The following is a 20,136-nucleotide window of genomic DNA, read 5'->3' as shown; positions in this document are numbered from 1 at the left end:
CTTTGCGGGAGTTGCATTTAGACTAAAAGTTTTACCCCAACTCTCCATGCACTCGGGGTGCGTTGGCGTGGAGTGGGGGTATTCCATTTCGGGGTGGCAACGTCGCTGGATTTCGGCGGGCGAAATCACAGCTGTGGGCCCGATGTTCATCGGCCAGGGACCGTCGGATGGTCCCGCGATGCCACCTTTGTAGGTCCACGTTTTATGACAGTACGGTTGGCTGTTGAGGGCGCGAGGAAAATTCTAATGGGCAATTAAGAAAGGTTTCGTGAAGGCGACTTTCTCAAAAACAGCCCTAGAGGCCCGTGTCATAAAACGTGTATACCATCTGCACGCCAAATGTTGGGATGTGCCGATTTGTCAGTCGCGAGTAAAACTATTAAACTATTCTTGAAGGGATCGGTCCCTGGTCCCACCTTGAAATAGCGGTGCCGCGGATTTTCAAGGGGATCTTTTGTTTAACTCGCGGCTGAACATCCTCCCCCCGTTGAGAGACTCGCGATCAAAATAAATCTATATAGGATTAAAGATACGCTAGGTTTAAAGTACTAGAATGAACAAGTAAACTATCTTATGAGCTAAAGCTTAGCGATTACGATAAATTAGTTATTATCGGTTGAGGGATCGCGCGTTCTTGACGTCGATGTTGGATCCCGTGGTTCCTCCTCTGGCTGGTTCGGTAACGGTACAAGCCGTTTTACGCCCCGATCGAGTGTGGTTGTGGCTGTTCTCACTGTTGCAGCTCGAACTATGCCATCAGATCCGGGGTAGACCTTGATGACTCTCCCGAGTGGCCACTGCATCGGTGGTACGTTGTCCTCCCTCAAGAGCACGATGGTGCCCTCCTTGATGGGGTGTGTACCGCTGGACCATCTCGAACGACTCGTCATCTCGTTTAGGTACTCCTTGTACCATCGGTTCCAGAAATGCTGCTTTAGTTTCTGGATATGTTGCCAGGTTGAAAGTCTGTTTGATGGCACATCCCTGAAATCGCGCTCGCGCAGACTCGTTAACGAGTCGCCAATCAGGAAATGGCCAGGAGTTAGGACAAGGGTGTCATTTGGGTCTGATGAAATGGGAGTTAAAGGACGTGAATTTAGAACGGCTTCTATCTCAATAATTAAAGTGTTGAACACTTCAAATGTAAATCGTTCAGCACCTGCGATACGCCAGAAATGACGCTTGAATGATTTCACGGCCGCTTCCCAGATGCCGCCGAAGTGAGGTGTTAATGGAGGAATAAAATTCCACGTGATGGATCGGTCAGCAAGAAAGGTTTTGACCTTCTCGTTGTGGTCATCGGACTGCAAAAGTTCGCGGAGGTCTCGAAGCTCGTTGTTGGCGCCGACGAAATTGGTGCCATTGTCAGAGTAAATGTTAATACAATGACCTCGTCTAGCAATGAAACGACGTAGGGCTGCTATAAATGCTTCGGAGGTAAGATCGCTAACCAATTCTAGGTGAATGGCTTTTACTGAGAGGCAAACGAAAACTGCGACATATACTTTAATGTGGGTTCGACTTCGGTATCGTCGCTCCTTTATGAAAAAGGGACCGCAATAATCAACGCCGACGTTTGCAAATGGGCGTGAGTCGGTGACTCGAGCCTCAGGTAGGTCGCCCATCACGTATTGTGTTGGCGGCGGTTGGACACGGTAGCAGCGGACGCAGTTTCTGATGGTTTTCCCTACCTGACTCCGACCGTCGATGGGCCAATAACGGCGTCTAATCGCGTATAGGGTAGCCTGTGTACCAGCGTGTAATTGTATTCGATGCTCGTGTTCTATTATTAATGCCGTGATTCGAGCCTTTGGGAGGACGATGGGATGTTTTTGCGCGAATGGAATTCGCGAATTCTTCAGACGGCCTCCTACTCGCAGAATTCCGTCTTTGTCGATGAATGGGTTCAGTTGTTGCAGCTTACCCTTAACGCCTATTTCGCTTCTCGAGAGGCAGCGCAATTCTTCTGCAAAGTGTTGTCTTTGTATCAGTTTGATGATTACGTCGTGGGCGTATCTTAGTTCGGAGGATGTCAGACTTCCTTTGGTGGTGTTAGATCCTTTCCATCGGAGACAGCGCGCGATGATTCTTTGAAGCTTTCCCCATGAGGAGCAGTTGTCCAGAATCGTGGTGTCGCAAATTAATGCTTTGAGACAAATCGCGACCCTTTGTTCTGGGATTGTCTCTGGTTGAGGTAGTTCGGTAGTGGGCCAGAAAGATTCTTCTTCGTTGAGCCAAGTCGGACCGTGTTGCCAGATGGAAGGTTGAAGGAAGTCTTCTGGTGATTGACCTCGCGAGATAAGATCGGCCGGGTTGTCGGCAGTGGGTACGTGTCGCCAATCTGCGTTAGCTGTGCGCCTTTGAATTTCCGACACTCTGTTAGCCACGAAGGTTTTTAGAGTGTGTGGAGATGTCTTCACCCAATGGAGAACAATGGTGGAGTCGGTCCAATAGATGGTTTTATGTATTTCCACAGGTAGCGCTTGTTTTGCGGTCTCGACAAGAGAGGTTAGCAGAAGTGCTCCACATAATTCGAGTCGTGGTATTGAGATCGTTTTCAATGGGGCGACCTTGGATTTAGCGAACAAAAGAGTTGTCTCGGTGTGACCGCGTGAGTCGGTTGTACGCAGGTAGAGGCATGCTCCGTAGGCCTTTTCGCTTGCGTCACTAAAACCGTGTAGTTCGACTTTTCTTGGCGATTCAATGATTGTGCGTCGCGGGAACGTGATGTTGTTCAGCGCTGGCAATTTATTATAAAAACGTATCCATTCGGTATGGATATCCATTGGCAGCGACTCGTCCCAGTCAACTTTTATGGTCCAGATCCTTTGTAGTAGCATTTTTGCCGTAATAATTACTGGCCCGAGCAGCCCTAGTGGATCATATATCTTTGCTATTTCTGAGGTGATACTGCGTTTGGTCGAACGTGATGGTGGAGAGCAAGTTTCGACTGCGTACGTAATAGAGTCGTTTGAGGAATTCCAGACAATCCCTAAGGTTTTGAGAGTGGATGACTCTCCCAGGTATAATTTTTTGTTAATGGCCTGCTCGGGCAAGCCAGTCAGAAGAGTAAGGTCATTAGATGCCCATTGTCGTATTGTCAGTCTTGCGGTCTTGAGTATTTGTGTGAGATCTTCGCGTAAGGATAATGCCTCTTCTATGGTCGATGTACCGGTCAGAACGTCATCCACGTAAAAGTCACGCAATAAAATCTTGCCGGCTTGAGGAAAGCGGTGGCCTTCGTCTCGACTGAGCTGTGTCAAACAGCGAATTGCAAGATATGGTGCAGCAGATAGTCCAAATGTCACAGTATTCAGCTCATAAGTTTTAATAGAACCCGTAGTATCGCGCCAGAGGATACGCTGAAATTTCCTGTCTTCCGGACGTACAAGGAACTGTCGGTACATCTTTTCAATGTCTCCCGTCAGTACGTATCGATGAATGCGGAATCTTAATAAAATGTGGAGTAGATCGTCTTGAATTTTTGGACCGGTGTGGAGAGCGTCATTTAATGCTATGCCTGAATTAGTCGTGGCAGAACCGTCGAAGACTACGCGGAGTTTGGTTGTGTCACTGGTGACCTTAACGACCCCGTGATGTGGTAGGTAATACCCCTCAGGTGACTGTTGTTCCTGTGGCAGTTCGCTCATGTGTCCGAGGTCAAGGTATTCTTGGATCACCGCGTGATACTCTTGCTTGAGTGCGGGTTCTCGTTGGAGTTTTCGCTCCAATGAATGGAGTCTTTTTTTCGCTTGTACCTTGGAGTCTCCGAGACGCGACAATTTCTCGTTGAAAGGTAAAGCCACGACGTATCTGCCGTCACGATTCCGAACTGTGTGTTCTTGGAAATGGCTTTCGCAAATAATATCAGATTCAGACAGATGCTGTCTTTGTGGGCCTTCTTCAACCTCCCAGAAACGGGTGAGGTCGAATTGTAACGCGGTGGTCGCGTGGCAAAGTGTGCCATGAGCAGGAGAAGTGACTGGCGCACTCCCCCCGATGACCCAACCGAGTTGCGATTTTTGAAGGTAGAGATCGGACTCATCTGGGCGTGACAAGACAATTTGGCCGACGCATAAGATTGAGAGGGCTGTTCCGGATCCTAATAACAAATCGATCGGTGCCGGTCGATGGAATTCCGGATCTGCAAGGTGCAGATTCGGCGGAATTTTTATTGTTCCGCGATCAATCTCTTGATCTGGAACGAAAGGCGCGATGTCGTTCACAATGAGGAACGTAAGCGAACGTTGGTAATTGCTTACTCGCGAAGCTATAGTAGCCTTCAGTGCGTGGGTTGCTACAGTGGTCATAGCGTTCAGAGAACCAATGGGAACCGAGCATTTCATCCGCGGGATGTTGATTTTTTGAGCAAGGCGTTCAGAAATTAAGTTAATCGATGCGCAAGTGTCGATTAATGCTCGACAATCTATCGGACGTTTATTTTTGTTGAAGATCTGGATTTGTGCCGTAACTAAAATTTCGTTTGTGATTGCGTTTATGGTGAACGCTCGATGGTAGCCCGTTCCGTTTTGTTCTCTGTGTCTTAGCCGTCATTCTGTATCGGATTGAGCGTTTATTGTTCCGCTTGTTGACGCTTGCTGCTCGAAGTGATGAAGCAACGTGTGGTGTCGTAGCTGACATGTTCGGCATGAACCTCGATCGCAATTTTGCGCGCTATGCCCTGGGTGTAGGCAGTTGGTGCATAATTTGGCCCTTTCAACGGCGAACTTGCGTTTTTCGGGAGTCATTCCGCGGAATTTTTCGCAACCCCATGTGCTATGATCTCCGTAGCAGATCGGGCACTCCTTCGGTTGTGAATTTGGACGCGTTTCGTTAAAATTCGACGCGTTTTTTGATTTGTTATCGGCGGTCTGACGTGTTTTACTCGTTACGAAAGCGTGTGATCTGGCGGGTGGTCTTGTTGACTGCGGATGGCTTGTGAAGTTCGCGCTGGGGCGTGTCGATTGCGGATAGCTTGTAAAATTCGGTCTAGGGCGTAATGGCACCGCGGAGGCACTGGATGGTCCAGTTTGTGCGCAACTTGCGCGTTTCTCGAGAAAATCCAAGAGGTCCGTGTACGACGGCATGTTTTTGCCTTTTATCGTTAGTTCCCAAAGCCATGCAGTGTCGCTGCTAACCTTGGATAATATCATTGATATTAAAGAGCCGTTACATCTTGTGAAGTCTTCTCCTAGATTTTTCAAGGCTCGTAGATGCTGGTTGACCGAGTTCACGAGATCGTCTAACGCCTCTGGAGTGTCCTTTACTAATCTCGGATAATCCCTAATTGCGTCGCAATGTTTTAAGATTATTCTCCGCGGACAATCGTACTTCTTTTTGAGCAGTTCTATTGCATCGTAATAATTCGCGTCTGTCGTGTTTAACGCGGAGATGCACTTCAACGCCTTTCCGTGTAAGGTTGAACGGAGGTACTGCAGTTTTTGCAACGGAGTCAGATTTTCATTCGAGTCAATCGTTGATTTGAATGTGTCGAAATATGATACCCAATCTTCGATGTTTCCGTCGAACGATGGCAACCGCATTTCTGGTAACTTGATTGCCATCGGAGCAGTTACCGATGTCGCGAGTGACTCGACTGTTCCGCGACGTTGGGGCAAAGTTGGTTGCGCCTTTTCTATTATTTTGTTGGCTCTGACAACTATCGCGTAGTACTCGTTTTGTATCTCGTATCGGCGAGGTTCCTGGTTTTCGTCTAATGCCTCTAGCTCGGATTGTATATCATCGAAACGCTTCCAAAATTCAATGAGACCGTTCAAATGCATTTTTATAAGATCTATGTCAGGTGGTTGTTCGGTATCGACGGAATCTAAGAATTTCGAGAATGCCGTAATCTGACCGATTACACTGCCGCGCTTACGCTTTAAAGTGCTGAGAGCCGTTGCTTGAGACAAGGATGGGTTTGTCATAGGCATTTTGTGATGAAGGAGATGTTTTGGGAGATTGACGAACGAAAAACGAGCCTACCTTTGATGCGCTGAATTCAGGATGGTGAACTGGTGTCAGACACCTGGCGTTGACCCAAATCGTCAATTGCTTGGCCCACAAACTGCGACCTTCCAGATGCTGGTTGGTCCAGCCCTTGGTAATCCGGGATACTGCAAGTTGTTGGGATGCTGGTTGGTCCAGACAGGATCTCCCGATTGCAGGTGTTGTCCCGTTGTAAACGATGCGCAAGGCTGCGTTGAATCACGTTCACAAAGTCTTTTGTCCACTGTAACTGTCACTCAGTGTCATTTATTTTTTGGATCACACGGCACTGATGATCCGGCTCGAAGGACCAATGTACTTTCCGACGGAGCGGGCACCTTTCGCGGCGTAGACTCTGTCGTAGAATCTATGAGGAGGCGTAAATTCCTCAATCGAGGGTGTTTCGACGACGCTACTCGGCGCGACCTTACGATCCTTTCGGATGATAAGGATGGTAAATATAAATTTGGAATTTAATGCTGCAAGGAGCGAACGGAACTATAGCGGCTGGTCCGCGTGTTGACGAGTTCCGGAGTCTAATCTCGATGTTGCCTTTGCGGGAGTTGCATTTAGACTAAAAGTTTTACCCCAACTCTCCATGCACTCGGGGTGCGTTGGCGTGGAGTGGGGGTATTCCATTTCGGGGTGGCAACGTCGCTGGATTTCGGCGGGCGAAATCACAGCTGTGGGCCCGATGTTCATCGGCCAGGGACCGTCGGATGGTCCCGCGATGCCACCTTTGTAGGTCCACGTTTTATGACAGTACGGTTGGCTGTTGAGGGCGCGAGGAAAATTCTAATGGGCAATTAAGAAAGGTTTCGTGAAGGCGACTTTCTCAAAAACAGCCCTAGAGGCCCGTGTCATAAAACGTGTATACCATCTGCACGCCAAATGTTGGGATGTGCCGATTTGTCAGTCGCGAGTAAAACTATTAAACTATTCTTGAAGGGATCGGTCCCTGGTCCCACCTTGAAATAGCGGTGCCGCGGATTTTCAAGGGGATCTTTTGTTTAACTCGCGGCTGAACAATATTACTAGAATATACAAGAATATACGAGAATATACTAGAATATACTAGAATATAGCAGAATATACCAGAATATACCAGAATATACCAGAATATACTAGAATATACAAGAATATACGAGAATATACCAGAATATACTAGAATATAGCAGAATATACCAGAATATTACTAGATTATAGCAGAATATTCCAGAATATACTTGAATATACCAGAATATACCATAATATTACTTGAATATGGAAGAATATACGAGAATATACCATAATATTACTAGAATATAGAAGAATATACCAGAATATACCAGAATATTACTAGAATATAGAAGAATATACCAGAATATACCATAATATTACTAGAATATAGAAGAATATACCAGAATATACCTAAATATACCTGAATATACTAGAATATGGCAGAATATACCAGAATATACTTGAATATACCAGAATATACCATAATATTACTCGAATATAGAAGAGTATACGAGAATATACGATAATATTACTAGAATATAGGAGAATATACAATAATATTACTAGAATATAGAAGAATATTCGAGAATATACTAGAATATAGCAGAATATACCAGAATATACTTGAATATACCAGAATATACCATAATATTACTCGAATATGGAAGAATATACGAGAATATACCATAATATTACTAGAATATAGAAGAATATACCAGAATATACCATAATATTTCTAGAATATAGAAGAATATACCAGAATATACCATAATATTACTAGAATATAGAAGAGTATACGAGAATATAGAAGAATATAAGAGAATATACCATAATATTACTAGAATATAGAAGAATATACCAGAATATACCATAATATTACTAGAATATAGAAGAATATACCAGAATATACCATAATATTACTCGAATATAGAAGAATATACGAGAATATACCTGAATATACCTGAATATACTAGAATATAGCAGAATATACCAGAATATACTTGAATATACCAGAATATAACATAATATTACTAGAATATAGAAGCATATACGAGAATATACCAGAATATACTAGAATATAGCAGAATATACTAGAATATGGCAGAATATACCAGAATATACCAGAATATAGAAGAATATACGAGAATATACGATAATATTACTAGAATATAGGAGAATATACCATAATATTACTAGAATATAGCAGAATATACCAGAATATACTTGAATATACCAGAATATACCATAATATTACTCGAATATGGAAGAATATACGAGAATATACCATAATATTACTAGAATATAGAAGAATATACGAGAATATACGATAATATTACTAGAATATAGGAGAATATACCATAATATTACTAGAATATAGAAGAATATTCGAGAATATACTAGAATATAGCAGAATATACCAGAATATACTTGAATATACCAGAATATACCATAATATTACTAGAATATAGATTAATATACCAGAATATACCATAATATTACTAGAATATACAAGAATATACGAGAATATACCAGAATATACTAGAATATAGCAGAATATACTAGAATATAGCAGAATATACCAGAATATACCAGAATATACGAGAATATACCATAATATTACTAGAATATAGAAGAATATACGAGAATATACGATAATATTACTAGAATATAGGAGAATATACCATAATATTACTAGAATATAGAAGAATATTCGAGAATATACTAGAATATAGCAGAATATACCAGAATATACTTGAATATACCAGAATATACCATAATATTACTAGAATATAGGAGAATATACCATAATATTACTAGAATATAGAAGAATATTCGAGAATATACTAGAATATAGCAGAATATACCAGAATATACTTGAATATACCAGAATATACCATAATATTACTCGAATATGGAAGAATATACGAGAATATACCATAATATTACTAGAATATAGAAGAATATACCAGAATATACCATAATATATCTAGAATATAGAAGAATATACCAGAATATACTTGAATATACCATAATATACCATAATATTACTCGAATATAGAAGAATATACGAGAATATACCATAATATTACTAGAATATAGAAGAATATAACAGAATATACCTGAATATACCTGAATATACTAGAATATAGCAGAATATACCAGAATATACTTGAATATACCAGAATATACCATAATATTACTCGAATATATGAGAATATACGATAATATTACTAGAATATAGGAGAATATACCATAATATTACTAGAATATAGAAGAATATTCGAGAATATACTAGAATATAGCAGAATATACCAGAATATACTTGAATATACCAGAATATACCATAATATTACTCGAATATGGAAGAATATACGAGAATATACCATAATATTACTAGAATATAGAAGAATGTTCGAGAATATACTAGAATATAGCAGAATATACCAGAATATACCAGAATATACCATAATATTACTCGAATATGGAAGAATATATGAGAATATACCAGAATATACTAGAATATAGCAGAATATACTAGAATATACGAGAATATAGCAGAATATGCCGCAATATACCATAATATTACTAGAATATACAAGAATATACCATAATATTACTCGAATATAGAAGAATATACGAGAATATACCAGAATATGCCAGAATATACCATAATATTACTAGAATATACAAGAATATACCAGAATATACCATAATATTACTAGAATATAGAAGAATATACCAGAATATACCTAAATATACCTGAATATACTAGAATATAGCAGAATATACCAGAATATACTTGAATATACCAGAATATACCATAATATTACTCGAATATAGAAGAATATACGAGAATATACGATAATATTACTAGAATATAGGAGAATATACCATAATATTACTAGAATATAGAAGAATATTCGAGAATACACTAGAATATAGCAGAATATACCAGAATATACTTGAATATACCAGAATATACCATAATATTACTCGAATATGGAAGAATATACGAGAATATACCATAATATTACTAGAATATAGAAGAATATACCAGAATATACCATAATATATCTAGAATATAGAAGAATATACCAGAATATACTTGAATATACCATAATATACCATAATATTACTCGAATATAGAAGAATATACGAGAATATACCATAATATTACTAGAGTATAGAAGAATATACCAGAATATACATTAATATTACTAGAATATAGAAGAATATACCAGAATATACCATAATATTACTCGAATATAGAAGAATATACGAGAATATACCTGAATATACCTGAATATACTAGAATATAGCAGAATATACCAGAATATACTTGAATATACCAGAATATACCATAATATTACTAGAATATAGAAGAATATACGAGAATATACCAGAATATACTAGAATATAGCAGAATATACTAGAATATAGCAGAATATACCAGAATATACCAGAATATACCAGAATATACCATAATATTACTAGAATATAGAAAAATATACGAGAATATACCTGAATATACTAGAATATAGCAGAATATGCCAAAATATACCATAATATTACTAGAATATAGAAGAATATACGAGAATATACCAGAATATTCTAGAATATAGCAGAATATACTAGAATATAGCAGAATATACCAGAATATAGCAGAATACACCAGAATATACCATAATATTACTAGAATATAGAAGAATATACGAGAATATACCTGCATATACTAGAATATAGCAGAATATGCCAAACTATACCATAATATTAGTAGAAAATAGTAGAATATACGAGAATATACCTCAATATACTAGAATATACCAGAATATAGCAGAATATACCAGAATATAGATGAATATACCATAATATACCATAATATTACTCGAATATAGAAGAATATACGAGAATATACCATAATATTACTAGAATATAGAAGAATATACCAGAATATACCATAATAGTACTAGAATATAGAAGAATATACCAGAATATACCATAATATTACTCAAATATAGAAGAATATACGAGAATATACCTGAATATACCTGAATATACTAGAATATAGCAGAATATACCAGAATATACTTGAATATACCAGAATATACCATAATATTACTCGAATATAGAAGAATATATGAGAATATACGATAATATTACTAGAATATAGGAGAATATACCATAACATTACTAGAATATAGAAGAATATTCGAGAATATACTAGAACATAGCAGAATATACCATAATATTACTCGAATATGGAAGAATATACGAGAATATACCATAATATTACTAGAATATAGAAGAGTATACCAGAATATACCATAATATTACTAGAATATAGAAGAATATACCAGAATATACCATAATATTACTAGAATATAGAAGAATATAACAGAATATACCTGAATATACCTGAATATACCAGAATATACCATAATATTACTCGAATATACGAGAATATACGATAATATTACTAGAATATAGGAGAATATACCATAACATTACTAGAATATAGAAGAATATTCGAGAATATACTAGAACATAGCAGAATATACCATAATATTACTCGAATATGGAAGAATATACGAGAATATACCATAATATTACTAGAATATAGAAGAGTATACCAGAATATACCATAATATTACTAGAATATAGGAGAATATACCAGAATATACCATAATATTACTAGAATATAGAAGAATATACCAGAATATACCTAAATATACCTGAATATACTAGAATATAGCAGAATATACCAGAATATACTTGAATATACCAGAATATACCATAATATTACTCGAATATAGAAGAATATACGAGAATATACGATAATATTACTAGAATATAGGAGAATATACCATAATATTACTAGAATATAGAAGAATATTCGAGAATATACTAGAATATAGCAGAATATACCAGAATATACTTGAATATACCAGAATATACCATAATATTACTCGAATATAGAAGAATATACGAGAATATACGATAATATTACTAGAATATAGGAGAATATACCATAATATTACTAGAATATAGAAGAATATACGAGAATATACCTGCATATACTAGAATATAGCAGAATATGCCAAAATATACCATAATATTAGTAGAAAATAGTAGAATATACGAGAATATACCTCAATATACTAGAATATACCAGAATATAGCAGAACATACCAGAATATAGATGAATATACCATAATATACCATAATATTACTCGAATATAGAAGAATATACGAGAATATACCATAATATTACTAGAATATAGAAGAATATACCAGAATATACCATAATAGTACTAGAATATAGAAGAATATACCAGAATATACCATAATATTACTCAAATATAGAAGAATATACGAGAATATACCTGAATATACCTGAATATACTAGAATATAGCAGAATATACCAGAATATACTTGAATATACCAGAATATACCATAATATTACTCGAATATAGAAGAATATATGAGAATATACGATAATATTACTAGAATATAGGAGAATATACCATAACATTACTAGAATATAGAAGAATATTCGAGAATATACTAGAACATAGCAGAATATACCATAATATTACTCGAATATGGAAGAATATACGAGAATATACCATAATATTACTAGAATATAGAAGAGTATACCAGAATATACCATAATATTACTAGAATATAGAAGAATATACCAGAATATACCATAATATTACTAGAATATAGAAGAATATAACAGAATATACCTGAATATACCTGAATATACCAGAATATACCATAATATTACTCGAATATACGAGAATATACGATAATATTACTAGAATATAGGAGAATATACCATAACATTACTAGAATATAGAAGAATATTCGAGAATATACTAGAACATAGCAGAATATACCATAATATTACTCGAATATGGAAGAATATACGAGAATATACCATAATATTACTCGAATATAGAAGAATATACGAGAATATACGATAATATTACTAGAATATAGGAGAATATACCATAATATTACTAGAATATAGAAGAATATTCGAGAATATACTAGAATATAGCAGAATATACCAGAATATACTTGAATATACCAGAATATACCATAAGATTACTCGAATATAGAAGAATATACGAGAATATACGATAATATTACTAGAATATAGGAGAATATACCATAATATTACTAGAATATAGAAGAATATACGAGAATATACCTGCATATACTAGAATATAGCAGAATATGCCAAAATATAACATAATATTAGTAGAAAATAGTAGAATATACGAGAATATACCTCAATATACTAGAATATACCAGAATATAGCAGAATATACCAGAATATAGATGAATATACCATAATATACCATAATATTACTCGAATATAGAAGAATATACGAGAATATACCATAATATTACTAGAATATAGAAGAATATACCAGAATATACCATAATAGTACTAGAATATAGAAGAATATACCAGAATATACCATAATATTACTCAAATATAGAAGAATATACGGGAATATACCTGAATATACGTGAATATACTAGAATATAGCAGAATATACCAGAATATACTTGAATATACCAGAATATACCATAATATTACTCGAATATAGAAGAATATATGAGAATATACGATAATATTACTAGAATATAGGAGAATATACCATAACATTACTAGAATATAGAAGAATATTCGAGAATATACTAGAACATAGCAGAATATACCATAATATTACTCGAATATGGAAGAATATACGAGAATATACCATAATATTACTAGAATATAGAAGAGTATACCAGAATATACCATAATATTACTAGAATATAGATGAATATACCAGAATATACCATAATATTACTAGAATATACAAGAATATACGAGAATATACCAGAATATACTAGAATATAGCAGAATATACTAGAATATAGCAGAATATACCAGAATATACCGGAATAGACCAGAATATACCATAATATTACTAGAATATAGAAGAATATACGAGAATATACGATAATATTACTAGAATATAGGAGAATATACCATAATATTACCAGAATATAGAAGAATATTCGAGAATATACTAGAATATAGCAGAATATACTAGAATATGGCAGAATATACCAGAATATACCAGAATATACCATAATATTACTAGAATATAGATGAATATACCAGAATATACCATAATATTACTAGAATATACAAGAATATACGAGAATATACCAGAATATACTAGAATATAGCAGAATATACCAGAATATACTTGAATATACCAGAATATACCATAATATTACTCGAATATACCATAATATTACTCGAATATAGAAGAATATACGAGAATATACGATAATATTACTAGAATATAGGAGAATATACCATAATATTACTAGAATATAGCAGAATATACAAGAATATACTTGAATATACCAGAATATACCATAATATTACTTGAATATGGAAGAATATACGAGAATATACCATAATATTACTCGATTATAGAAGAATATATGAGAATATACGATAATATTACTAGAATATATTAGAATATACCATAACATTACTAGGATATAGAAGAATATTCGAGAATATACTAGAATATAGCAGAATATACCAGAATATACTTGAATATACCAGAATATACCAATAATATTACTTGAGTATGGAAGAATATACGAGAATATACCTTAATATTACAAGAATATAGAAGAATATACCAGAATATACCATAATATTACTAGAATATAGAAGAATATACAAGAATATACCATAATATTACTAGAATATAGAAGAATATACAAGAATATACCATAATATTACTAGAATATAGAAGAATATACCAGAATATACCATAATAATACTAGAATATAGAAGAATATACGAGAATATACCTGAATATACTAGAATATACCAGAATATACCAGAATATACCAGAATATACCATAATATAACATAATATTATTCGAATATAGAAGAATATACGAGAATATACCATAATATTACTAGAATATAGAAGAATATACCAGAATATACCATAATAATACTAGAATATAGAAGAATATACCAGACTATACCATAATATTACTAGAATATAGAAGAATAAACCAGAATATACCTAAATATACCTGAATATACTAGAATATAGCAGAATATACCAGAATATACTTGAATATACCAGAATATACCATAATATTAGTCGAATATAGAAGAATATACGAGAATATACGGAAATATACGATAATATTACTAGAATATAGGAGAATATACCATAATATTACTAGAATATACGAGAATATACCAGAATATACTAGAATATAGCAGAATATACTAGAATATACGAGAATATAGCAGAATATGCCAGAATATACCATAATATTACTAGAATATAGAAGAATATACCAGAATATACCATAATATTACTGGAATATAGAAGAATATACGAGAATATACCAGAATATTCTAGAATATAGCAGAATATACTAGAATATAGCAGAATATACCAGAATATAGCAGAATATACCAGAATATACCATACTATTACTAGAATATAGAAGAATATACGAGAATATACCTGAATATACCTGAATATACTAGAATATAGCAGAATATACCAGAATATACTTGAATATACCAGAATATACCATAATATACCAGAATATACCATAATATTACTCCAATATAGAAGAATATATGAGAATATACGATAATATTACTAGAATATAGGAGAATATACCATAACATTACTAGAATATAGAAGAATATTCGAGAATATACTAGAATATAGCAGAATATACCAGAATATACCTGAATATACCTGAATATACTAGAATATAGCAGAATATACCAGAATATACTTGAATATACCAGAATATACCATAATATTACTAGAATATAGAAGAATATACGAGAGTATACGATAATATTACTAGAATATAGGAGAATATACCATAATATTACTAGAATATAGAAGAATATTCGAGAATATACTAGAATATAGCAGAATATACCAGAATATACTTGAATATACCAGAATATACCATAATATTACTAGGATATAGAAGAATATTCGAGAATATACTACAATATATCAGAATATACCAGAATATACATGAATATACTTGAATATACCAGAATATACCATAATATTACTCGAATATAGAAGAATATACGAGAATATACGATAATATTACTAGAATATAGGAGAATATACCATAATATTACTAGAATATAGAAGAATATACCAGAATATACCATAATATTACTAGAATATAGAAGAATATACCAGAATATACCATAATATTACTCGAATATAGAAGAATATACGAGAATATACCTGAATATGCCTGAATATACTAGAATATAGCAGAATATACCAGAATATACTTGAATATACCAGAATATACCATAATATTACTCGAATATGGAAGAATATACGAGAATATACCATAATATTACTAGAATATAGAAGAATATACCAGAATATACCATAATATTTCTAGAATATAGAAGAATATACCAGAATATACCATAATATTACTAGAATATAGAAGAGTATACGAGAATATAGAAGAATATAAGAGAATATACCATAATATTACTAGAATATAGAAGAATATACCAGAATATACCATAATATTACTAGAATATAGAAGAATATACCAGAATATACCATAATATTACTCGAATATAGAAGAATATACGAGAATATACCTGAATATACCTGAATATACTAGAATATAGCAGAATATACCAGAATATACTTGAATATACCAGAATATACCATAATATTACTAGAATATAGAAGAATATACGAGAATATACCAGAATATACTAGAATATAGCAGAATATACTAGAATATGGCAGAATATACCAGAATATACCAGAATATACCAGAATATACCATAATATTACTAGAATATAGATGAATATACCAGAATATACCATAATATTACTAGAATATACAAGAATATACGAGAATATACCAGAATATACTAGAATATAGCAGAATATACCAGAATATACCAGAATATACCAGAATATACTAGAATATACAAGAATATACGAGAATATACCAGAATATACTAGAATATAGCAGAATATACCAGAATATTACTAGATTATAGCAGAATATTCCAGAATATACTTGAATATACCAGAATATACCATAATATTACTTGAATATGGAAGAATATACGAGAATATACCATAATATTACTAGAATATAGAAGAATATACCAGAATATACCAGCATATTACTAGAATATAGAAGAATATACCAGAATATACCATAATATTACTAGAATATAGAAGAATATACCAGAATATACCTAAATATACCTGAATATACTAGAATATGGCAGAATATACCAGAATATACTTGAATATACCAGAATATACCATAATATTACTCGAATATAGAAGAGTATACGAGAATATACGATAATATTACTAGAATATAGGAGAATATACAATAATATTACTAGAATATAGAAGAATATTCGAGAATATACTAGAATATAGCAGAATATACCAGAATATACTTGAATATACCAGAATATACCATAATATTACTCGAATATGGAAGAATATACGAGAATATACCATAATATTACTAGAATATAGAAGAATATACCAGAATATACCATAATATTTCTAGAATATAGAAGAATATACCAGAATATACCATAATATTACTAGAATATAGAAGAGTATACGAGAATATAGAAGAATATAAGAGAATATACCATAATATTACTAGAATATAGAAGAATATACCAGAATATACCATAATATTACTAGAATATAGAAGAATATACCAGAATATACCATAATATTACTCGAATATAGAAGAATATACGAGAATATACCTGAATATACCTGAATATACTAGAATATAGCAGAATATACCAGAATATACTTGAATATACCAGAATATAACATAATATTACTAGAATATAGAAGCATATACGAGAATATACCAGAATATACTAGAATATAGCAGAATATACTAGAATATGGCAGAATATACCAGAATATACCAGAATATAGAAGAATATACGAGAATATACGATAATATTACTAGAATATAGGAGAATATACCATAATATTACTAGAATATAGCAGAATATACCAGAATATACTTGAATATACCAGAATATACCATAATATTACTTGAATATGGAAGAATATACGAGAATATACCCATAATATTACTCGAATATAGAAGAATATACGAGAATATACGATAATATTACTAGAATATAGGAGAATATACCATAATATTACTAGAATATAAAAGAATATTCGAGAATATACTAGAATATAGCAGAATATACCAGAATATACTTGAATATACCAGAATATACCATAATATTACTCGAATATGGAAGAATATACGAGAATATACCATAATATTACTAGAATATAGAAGAATATACGAGAATATACGATAATATTACTAGAATATAGGAGAATATACCATAATATTACTAGAATATAGCAGAATATACCAGAATATACTTGAATATACCAGAATATACCATAATATTACTTGAATATGGAAGAATATACGAGAATATACCATAATATTACTCGAATATAGAAGAATATACGAGAATATACGATAATATTACTAGAATATAGCAGAATATACAGAATATACTTGAATATACCAGAATATACCATAATATTACTAGAATATAGATTAATATACCAGAATATACCATAATATTACTAGAATATACAAGAATATACGAGAATATACCAGAATATACTAGAATATAGCAGAATATACTAGAATATAGCAGAATATACCAGAATATACCAGAATATACGAGAATATACCATAATATTACTAGAATATAGAAGAATATACGAGAATATACGATAATATTACTAGAATATAGGAGAATATACCATAATATTACTAGAATATAGAAGAATATTCGAGAATATACTAGAATATAGCAGAATATCCAGAATATACTTGAATATACCAGAATATACCATAATATTACTAGAATATAGGAGAATATACCATAATATTACTAGAATATAGAAGAATATTCGAGAATATACTAGAATATAGCAGAATATACCAGAATATACTTGAATATACCAGAATATACCATAATATTACTCGAATATGGAAGAATATACGAGAATATACCATAATATTACTAGAATATAGAAGAATATACCAGAATATACCATAATATATCTAGAATATAGAAGAATATACCAGAATATACTTGAATATACCATAATATACCATAATATTACTCGAATATAGAAGAATATACGAGAATATACCATAATATTACTAGAGTATAGAAGAATATACCAGAATATACATTAATATTACTAGAATATAGAAGAATATACCAGAATATACCATAATATTACTCGAATATAGAAGAATATACGAGAATATACCTGAATATACCTGAATATACTAGAATATAGCAGAATATACCAGAATATACTTGAATATACCAGAATATACCATAATATTACTAGAATATAGAAGAATATACGAGAATATACCAGAATATACTAGAATATAGCAGAATATACTAGAATATAGCAGAATATACCAGAATATACCAGAATATACCAGAATATACCATAATATTACTAGAATATAGAAAAATATACGAGAATATACCTGAATATACTAGAATATAGCAGAATATGCCAAAATATACCATAATATTACTAGAATATAGAAGAATATACGAGAATAACCAGAATATTCTAGAATATAGCAGAATATACTAGAATATAGCAGAATATACCAGAATATAGCAGAATACACCAGAATATACCATAATATTACTAGAATATAGAAGAATATACGAGAATATACCTGCATATACTAGAATATAGCAGAATATGCCAAACTATACCATAATATTAGTAGAAAATAGTAGAATATACGAGAATATACCTCAATTACTAGAATATACCAGAATATAGCAGAATATACCAGGATATAGATGAATATACCCATAATATACCATAATATTACTCGAATATAGAAGAATATACGAGAATATACCATAATATTACTAGAATATAGAAGAATATACCAGAATATACCATAATAGTACTAGAATATAGAAGAATATACGAGAA

The 20,136-nt window shown here is 32.8% G+C and overlaps 1 protein-coding gene across 1 annotated transcript; it reads right to left on the bottom strand.

Annotated features, from left to right (window-relative positions):
* Positions 1-602: 602 nt before the first annotated feature.
* On the bottom strand, positions 603-5,933 carry LOC143365072 (uncharacterized). The gene is made up of 4 exons (XM_076805035.1): positions 5,879-5,933; positions 4,594-5,827; positions 4,417-4,542; positions 603-4,092 (listed from the first exon to the last, which is right to left on the bottom strand). Exons 1-4 carry the CDS (start codon positions 5,931-5,933, stop codon positions 603-605), a joined length of 4,905 nt encoding a protein of 1,634 aa, XP_076661150.1.
* Positions 5,934-20,136: the final 14,203 nt, after the last annotated feature.

The sequence above is a fragment of the Halictus rubicundus genome, unplaced genomic scaffold (genome assembly GCF_050948215.1).
Source record: "Halictus rubicundus isolate RS-2024b unplaced genomic scaffold, iyHalRubi1_principal scaffold1280, whole genome shotgun sequence".
In the NCBI taxonomy this organism is placed as follows: Eukaryota; Metazoa; Arthropoda; class Insecta; order Hymenoptera; family Halictidae; genus Halictus; species Halictus rubicundus.
This window is presented reverse-complemented; position numbering and strand designations above follow the sequence as displayed.

Coding starts and splice junctions, on each gene's coding strand:
- LOC143365072 (XM_076805035.1), bottom strand. CDS start 5,933: ATGCCTATGACAAACCCATCCTTGTCTCAAGCAACGGCTCTCAGCACT. Junction 4,543..4,593: donor CATCACTTCGAGCAGCAAGC/GTCAACAAGCGG, acceptor ATGACGGCTAAG/ACACAGAGAACAAAACGGAA. Junction 4,093..4,416: donor CGTCCGATAGATTGTCGAGC/ATTAATCGACAC, acceptor AGGATCCGGAAC/AGCCCTCTCAATCTTATGCG.